This window comes from Aphanomyces astaci, assembly GCF_000520075.1.
Source record: "Aphanomyces astaci strain APO3 unplaced genomic scaffold supercont1.215, whole genome shotgun sequence".
NCBI classification, from domain to species: Eukaryota; Oomycota; class Saprolegniomycetes; order Saprolegniales; family Verrucalvaceae; genus Aphanomyces; species Aphanomyces astaci.
The window spans coordinates 11688-20175 of record NW_009798478.1 but is presented as its reverse complement, the minus strand read 5'-3'; the positions used below and the strand labels follow the sequence as shown (position 1 = coordinate 20175).

Genomic DNA, 8488 nt, shown 5'->3' with positions numbered 1-8488 from the left:
TGTGTCCCCAGCGATGACTTGTTACGCGCCGAGATTTTATCTCACGCGCACGATTCAAGCACTGCCGCACACCCTGGAACTCGACGCACAATGTTAAGTGTAGCGCAGTGGTATTACTGGAACACTCTTGCCGAAGACGTGAAGTTATACGTCGCGACTTGCGAAACATGCAGTCGATACAAGACGAGCAGTCTGCGTGCAAATGGGAGGATGATTCCCATTCCCGCGCCGGACGAGTGTTGGCAAACTGTTTCAGCGGATTGGATCACTGGTTTGCCCGTGTCAAAAGGCTATGATGCTATTTTGGTAGTCGTAGACAAGCTATCCAAGCGACCAAAGTACATTCCGACGAGATCAGATGTCGATGCACCCCAAACGGCGAAAGAATTCTTCGAACATGTTGTCCGTCACCATGGACTACCAGCAATGATCATCAGCGACCGTGACCCCAAATTTACAAGCACGTTTTGGAAGTCCCTCATGGAGATTATGGATATTCGCCAAGCCATGACCACCGCCGGCAGAGCACAAGCCGATGGAGCGCCTGAGCGCCAGAATCGAACTCTCGAAGACGCGCTCAGATGCCAAGTGTCGTATCTAGGACAAGACTGGGTCGACCATTTGCCAACGATCGAGTATGCCCACCAAGGCTTAGTCCAAACCGGCTTAACACCGTTCGAAGTCGACACAGGCCGCAAGTTGCGCAACCCTGCCGTGAGCAGCTCCTTGCCCAAAAATGACTTTGCCAAGAATTTTGCAGAACATCGCAAAGAAGTCATTCGGATGGCGCACGAGAATTTGATGTAGGCCCAGCAGCGTCAGAAAGCGTATTATGACAAGCGCCGCTCGAACGTGACCTTCAAGGAAGGCGAACAAGTACTGCTAGCGACTCGCAACCTGCCTTGAAAGCATGCCCAGATGCTCGACAAGTCCAAGCGTCCCAAGTTGGTTCCACGTTTCATCGGTCCCTTTGAGATTGTCCAAGCCATTAATGACAACGCCATGCACCTAAAGTTGCCTCGCTCGAGTCACGTGTGCATGACGTGTTCAACGTCGATCGACTTAAGCACTATCACCCCAACGAAGCCAAGTTTGCCTCCCGGCCTATCCCGAAAGCTACTCCTGTTATTCTAGACGAATCCACCGGCGAAGAAATGTACATTGTCGAGAAACTGCTCAAGAAGCGCCAGTTCAATCGCAAATTGGAGTACTTGGTCAAGTGGCATGGACAGCCCGAAAGCGAAGCCACGTGGGAACTGATCAAGGACATCAAGCATGTTGTGCTCTTCAAGCAACTCGTCCAAGACTTGGAGTCAAGGCGTTTCAAGGTGTAGCAAGACGTCAGGGGGAGAATGTAGCGATGAGGCAGGTGGGGGTAACGGCTTGCCACCACCTTGCCCGCACCCAGTTCCTAAGTACCTGGATCACGACGCGCCCTAGCTAATGCTTGCCTAGGAATGTGTCTCAAGGGCATGTATGGCTTAGAATCGCTAGCCTAGTGAAGTTCCCGAATGTCTCAATCGCACCCGCGTATACAAAAGTGCATATTAGTGTAGAAGTAGTGAAGTAGACTAAGAAGATTTCATAGTGATGAGAATTAAGGAGATCTTTGTAGATCTTCAGTTAATTCATTGTGCATTTTGCCCTCAACTACACACGCTTCCTCCCGCAGTGCTATACGCACTTCCATAGGCAACAATGGACAGATGAAAATTTGAAGCGATGGTTTTGTCGATGGTTTTGTCCCCCACGTTGCGCGACGCCTTGAGTGCGACGATATCTTTTGACTTCCTTCTCGAAGCAAAGGGCGTCTCGTCCAAGTTGAAGACGCGGTCGCTAGTAAGCTGATGGTCACGGTTAATATCATTCAACGAATCATACAGTGCTTGGACACTGGACCCGTTTACGGAGTTGCGGGTGTGAGAAATGAATGACTTGGGCAACGCGTTTGGTGAGCTGTTGATGTCGCCCTATAAACCATGTGTACCAGCCTTGTGACAGTGAGCCAGTCGGCAGAACTCGACGATCAATCTGGTTTGCCTTCACCATGATCGTGTAACAGTCAGTTGAATGACCATCCAGCTGCATTGCTCCAATCCAGGCCACTAGGTCATCTTCGCAGGATTGAGGGAGCCGTGGCTTCGGTCCGCGTCGAGGCGTGCTTGTGTTGCGTTGCCATGATGAACATACCCGTAGGCCTAGCACTCATTCGACGCGCCTGGCTAGAGCCATTCGGGCAGCCTGGCCATGTCCGCAGTGGACGACCATGGGCGGTGCGGTGTGTGGTGCGAGCGTAAAGGGTAAGGACCGAGAAAGTTCAGGTCTTGTCTTAGGTGATTGGTTGAACAAAATAGAGTTTAAATTAGTAAAGGATCAGATCAGTCAGTTAGTGACTGGCTAAGTACTACTGTAGTTTTGCCTCCAACTGCTCAATAACACTACTAAGCTTTACCCGGGAATCCACTGGTCCCCCAATTGTGTTGGTGTTGACATCTTGCCCGGAGACGCAAGCTGCGACAACTTGACAGAGTTCCCGCCATTGTCTCGCGCACACACTTCGTAAGCGTCATGTACGGGATCTTCGACGTTGGGGCAACGACCCTTCCTGTGTTACCATCGATCACTTCCTTGACGGCAATGTCCAGCTCATCCTAGTGTATCTGCTTCGCTGCTTGATTGCCATTTCGTTGAAAGGCGGATAACCTCGTATTAATTGGCACAGGTTTTGCCGCCACGAAATGGGGAGTTCTGATTGGTCAGTTTGGAGTTATCGGGCAATTCTGTCACCCCAGCGGCCGTGTTGGTCGACGATATTATTCTCCCCCACGCACAAGTTCGTCAAGAGATCCAAGGGAAGTCTCGTTGCTTTTACTGGTACTGTAGGTGGACAGACGTGCCCATCGCATGCCTTTCCGAGTTTCAAACCCTGGAGCAAGTTCTGGACGAACGCCTTGTCTTGTTTACGCAATCATGGAGGCCGTCCAAATTTCATTTTTTCATAAGGTACGGTGTCCGCAAAGTGATCATATTCACCCTTATTTTGACCCCTGGCTACACCGGAGCCACCGTCGTGGGCGTCAACTGCGAGTTCCTGAGAGGCGGCGACTAGAAAGACTTCGAGCGGTGGACGACATGCACGGTGAACATGGCCCCCCACGACCAAGAGCAACAGCAGAAGCAGTCGACCCCCATCGCAACGCTACATATCGTTTAGTTCCATTGCGCATTTGAGAACAGATTTACGGTTATGGCCCAACTAACAATACAATGGGTACAGGTCGTCAAGGTGGCTATTCGGAAAACGAGTCCTGGCGCCGCTCCTTTCTTCAAGCCCGTCGGTTCGAACGACATAACACAGTTGTATAACTTGTTAATATCGTGCGGTGTCCATCGGTGATTCCAGCGGCGATACCCTCCTTCCTCGGTGTCGACTCTAACGACACTGTGAGCCATATTGGAAACAACTGCAAAATGAACAAATCCTTCTCTTCACTAATGTACTAGTACTACAACCGGTACCGTACAGAACTACAAACATCGTCGCGACAAAGCCTAGTTGGCGCACCACTTGGTGCCGTGCATGGCGCTGTAGTACTCGCAGTCGGCCTTGTTAAAGTCCGACAAGCACGAGTTGTCGCCGGGGTAGTAGCACGCGTTGCAGTTGCCGCAGCCGGGCTTGGGCTGGTAGGGGGACGCGCCGAGTTTGGGAAAGAACACGTATTCCGCGACGTTGCACGTGCCCCTGCCGCCGGCGTTGGCGCGCAGGTAGATGTACCCACCATCCCCCCATCGCGTGCCCCACGAGTTCTTGATCTTGTACGACTGGCCGTCATATCCGACGGCGATGGCGGCGTGGTCCGAGCGCGCGGCCGGACAAGCCGAGACCACCCCGCGCACATAGTTCTTCCACACGTTGTTGGCCGACGCCACGGCCACGACCACCGGCTGGTTGTAGAGTGCGTTCGAGAGTCCGCTTTCACCCGACGTGCGGGCGCTAGTGCCGATGGCCAAGCGCTGCTTGGAGCATTGGTTGTTGCACGTGCCAGTCTGGCCTCGGTACGGCCACGCGCTGTCCAGACACAGTCCTTCGGCCGCGTAGTCGATGGCGTACGAAGGAAACCCGGTGTTGCAGCCGGCGCTGCCCCCCTTGGTCGAGCAGCTCGTGACTTGCTGGACAGACAAACTCAAGAGGTTCCCCGTGGCGATGCAGTGGGCCGCCTCCGCAACCCCCACCGCTGCATGTGCCCAGCACGACAGGCACTCGCCCTGATCGCGCACGGGCGGGTTGCACCGGGTCGACCAGTCAACGGCAGCTTCCCTATGGGACGCCGGGGGGGCGACTTCGACTTCGTTGGTGCCATTGAGGAATTGCTGACCATCCCGTTCAAACGAAATGGCCACGTGGCGTTTGAACTCGGCTTCGTTGAGGAGGGCGAAAGGGTTCTTCCAGCTGAAGACGGCGTCGGGGTTTTGTTCCTGCGCCAGCTCCGCCTCGAACTTGGTGTCCAGCAAGCGCTGCAACTTGTCGTCGAGGATGGCTTCTTCCGTGCGGGCGCTTTCCGTGGCGGGGGCGCGGGGGAGGAGGCCGTGTTCAGTGGCGAACGAGCCGAATTCGTTCTCCCACTCGGCCAAATCGACACCCAAGATGGCCTTTTCCGTCGATGACAAAGACATGACCGACTGTCTGGCCGCGGCAGCAGAGGCAAGGACAAACGCACCAAACTTCATTGTGGAGATTGCTATTGTGGGGGATATCGTTTATCGAAAAATGAAATGTTGAAATTGGCGTGACTAGAATGTGTCCGGGCTCATTTTAGTCGGTGATTGTACTGGAAGGGGGTAAATTTCCTCCATGACAGTCGTAGTGTGAATGAATATCCGTACGTTTGGGCGAACCGTCTCCCAAATTTCACACCTGACCGAAACCAGCCAATACTATTCGCTGGTAAGCCACGTAACGTTTCTTATAGTACTAGTGCAACTTAGACCCTTGAAGTATTGTGAATTTGCTATATACTTCCAAAAATCGCCTGGTTTGTCGAATCAATATTAAAATCACGCCGGAGTTGACTATACTGTCCTTTCTGCAAGACCACTGAAACATGGATTAGCCAATACTAGTAGCGTCGATTCGTGAGTCGATTCGGGGTCTGGAAATTCGTATCGAATACACAATGCATTTGAACTGCGAAAAAATGGAACTTCGGCCAAGGTTATGGCTTTAAAAATTTCTTCATATAGTTGGAATAAGCCAAATGTCCAAGAGGGTGGATATTACGCAAATGGGGCACTCTTCTCCTCACCGAGTATTACTCTGTTCGCCTTGAAACTTAGCCCAGTACATCGAGTGGGATGTAGTAAGACGCCCGTATATTGGGAGACGTTTCGCCCAAACATACGGGTACTATTGTAGTACTGTAGTCCTTATACGACCTCCCTATTGAATTTCTGCGCACCCAGGGGGTGTACCCAATGCTGAGGCGTCACAGTGTATTTCCAACGAACCATTGGATATTAACTTAATGGGAGCATGCTTCTAGAGGGCAACCCTAGGACGCGTGTTGTCTCTGTACTGTACATGTCAATTCACAAACTACTAGTACACTGTACTGTAATAGTACGTAGTTTTAAGCTCGAGGTAAAAGTACAGTACGTGTTGGTACACCATCGACCGTAATCAGTGCGGATTGAGAATTAATGTGGATTGAAAATTAGTGCAGTCCCCACCAATACACCAACCAATACATGTATGTGTGATGGAATTCCCAAAATATTTGGTAGTAATTACTTAACCCATTTTTCCTATAAAGCAAATTGTTTTCCGGTATATTTCGTCCAACGCACAACTGATTTTCGCCGTGTGAGTTATGTTCGGCGAACATTCTATATATTTCGTCCAGACTTTACATCGTTGCAGTATATTTCGACTAACATCTGGTATATGTCTCCCCACCGCCGGTATATTTCACACCAAGTTCAATATATTTCAAATGATGTTCCATCTATTTCGATTTAGATGCAAATCAAGTAAATCAACGCACTGTTTCATCAGGCGCTAACTTCCACGGCACCCAAGTTTTCGGCTAGACCGTAAAACAACTCGAGCTGCAAGGTGTAACGTGGTAAATGATTCATCTCGACTCGTATCTATGAGAAATTTAGACAAGTTCAAACGATATCCACCGCCTGCGATTTACTTGACTTGCATCTAAAAACGAAATAGATGGAACATCATTTGAAATATATGAACAAGTGTGAAATATACAGGCTGTTGGGTGACATATACCGGACATTAGTCGAAATATACTGCAGCCATGTATGGTCTGGACGAAATATATCGAATGCTCGGCGAATATAATGGACAAGGCGTGAATTAGTTGTGCGTCGGACGAAATATACCGGAAACAATCTGAACTTAAAGGAAAAATGGTGTAGTAACTCGTGTATATTGGTGGTTGGGGTGTATGCCACGAGGCCGAACTGCTCTGGAAGTCATACAAAGCCCTCGAATATGGTACAATCGCCCTAGGATACGATGTGTCTTTTCTCTTGACTGTTTACTTCAATGCTGATTTGCGATGTATCGTTTTGTGAGAAATCCCATTCACAAATTCAGGATAAAAGTCCGTACTATACGTCTGGGCGCAGTTCGTGACAACTTGGTTCCGTGCCACGATCCAGGAATGGTAGAAAACAGTCACTCTGAAATCTTCAACCAAATACCAGCAACTTCATTTGCATTTGAGAGGAAGTACGAGAGTAAAATATGAACTGTGCATATTTGCACTCTTTTAAACGTTATTTCATTTTCCATTAACACCAATACGAATTTCGACATGATTTGAAGTCCAACGAAATGCATTAAATGCCCTCAAAAAGGAACACTATTATAATTGCAATTTGGAATACAGGAGCCCCTCCATCGAAGGCTCCCCACCCTTACGTATAATTCTCCACAATCAAAATCGGTGGCAATTCACACTTTTGTTCCAAGCCCATAACATGTAATGCCGATGGAGATATAAAATGATTCATACAGAGTGATTTTGCACCAAGGATCCACACGAATTTTTAATACAATTTCCATGAAACTCCCATGGTGAATATCTTGTTGGGAAGATGCTTTTGCTATAGGAAAAATTTATATTTACCGAACTACCGCTGTGTTTGTTATTGCGGCTCTTCTGGAGTACCTACCGGTAGTGCACGCCTCTCAATCTTTATGCTGCATATCGGTCCCCCCCCTTGGCCCCCTTTGTGCATCCGGGCTCCAAGCATCGCTTACCCCCGCCATGGGCTCGGCAAAACCCACCCCCTTGGCTGCTCTTCTCGCATCCGGATTGTTTGCATCGGGCACCGCCGCCGTGGGCTTTGCACAGGCCATGGGTAGTAAGCCTTAGCATAAACTCCCCAACACCCGCATACCGGTTTATCTACTCGACAACTCAACGCCCACCTCGTTCGTTCGGCTCTGGTGTTCAAAAAAGTTTACTGTTAGTAACGTTAGCGTTAGTAGTATACCAGTAGCCGATCTAAAAACTTCCAACTGGCCAAATCGAAGCGTGGAGGTTTTACTATTTAACGTACAATTAATGTAGTTAAACCCAAAAACTAAATGCGTTAAATGCCGATTCCAACTGCCTCCGGATAATATTTACGGATAAACGTCACATACAAAAATCAAGACACAACCCCTAAGGCCAAATATCGAATCGCCCATGTAAAATACTGCTAGGTTAACAGTACTCGACAGCAACCAACGCCTATTTTGTCACATCTCAGGCAATTCAAATGAAATTCTCTAAAAATAGGTGAAATCGGCAATTCCAACGCCATCGTTACTGTAACAATTGAATCCCGTCAAATTAAATACCTTTTGAAATACACTTCGCTTTCTGGAAGAATGCGTGTCAATTTTCACCCGAGGAGTACATAACCCGCATAAATTTATGCTGAAATCATTTTGGATATAAGGTTATAGAGGTATTCTATTCTGGTGCTTTGAGGTACTGTGCAACTCTATTTCCTCTTGTGACTGATAAAAATAGCTACTTGGTCATCATATCACCGTATCTACCATAAATCAAATGGATCTACGACTTGAAGCTTGCTTTGCCTTTATCAAGGATAATCGACGTCGCAAAGTCACGAGAGAGGAACGGCTCGACTTCCTTCGCTTGCACGCTTGGTTTCGCAGTCAGGGTGTAGCCGCCGCGTCCAAGACAGTCGCTGAGGCACTCGGCCGCAGCATGCACGTTGTCCAGGACGTTTGGCGGGAGTACCAACAAAGCCAGACTGTTACCGCATTAGCACCACCGGCAAACCATTACGCACACATAACAACAGTGCCGCGTACCAAGCGTGTCGCTGAGATGGTCCAAGCGTTTGTCCGTGACCGCCGGTCCACCCGCACCAGAACTACGGCGACCGACGTGTCAAACTACCTCCGTGAGATGAGCATCCTGGAGTACGAACCCAATGACAAGAA

The 8488-nt window shown here is 49.3% G+C and overlaps 3 protein-coding genes across 3 annotated transcripts in view; 2 read left to right on the top strand and 1 right to left on the bottom strand.

Moving 5' to 3' along the window:
* Positions 1-918: 918 nt before the first annotated feature.
* On the top strand, positions 919-1334 carry H257_18773 (hypothetical protein; the record flags this gene model as incomplete). Its single annotated transcript, XM_009847895.1, has 2 exons — positions 919-964; positions 1015-1334. The coding sequence occupies 2 exons, from the start codon at positions 919-921 to the stop codon at positions 1332-1334; spliced, it is 366 nt and encodes a 121-aa protein (XP_009846197.1).
* Positions 1335-3552: 2218 nt separating this feature from the next.
* H257_18772 (hypothetical protein) lies at positions 3553-4728 on the bottom strand (the record flags this gene model as incomplete). Its single annotated transcript, XM_009847894.1, has 1 exon — positions 3553-4728. The coding sequence occupies one exon, from the start codon at positions 4726-4728 to the stop codon at positions 3553-3555; it is 1176 nt and encodes a 391-aa protein (XP_009846196.1).
* Positions 4729-8372: 3644 nt separating this feature from the next.
* The window catches only part of H257_18771 (hypothetical protein), a gene marked incomplete at both ends in the record, with an annotated part of 1284 nt that continues 1168 nt past the window's right edge, over positions 8373-8488 (top strand). The window contains one exon of the mRNA XM_009847893.1: positions 8373-8467. Coding sequence (XP_009846195.1) covers positions 8373-8467 — 95 coding nt within the window. The remainder of the gene's footprint in view (positions 8468-8488) is intronic.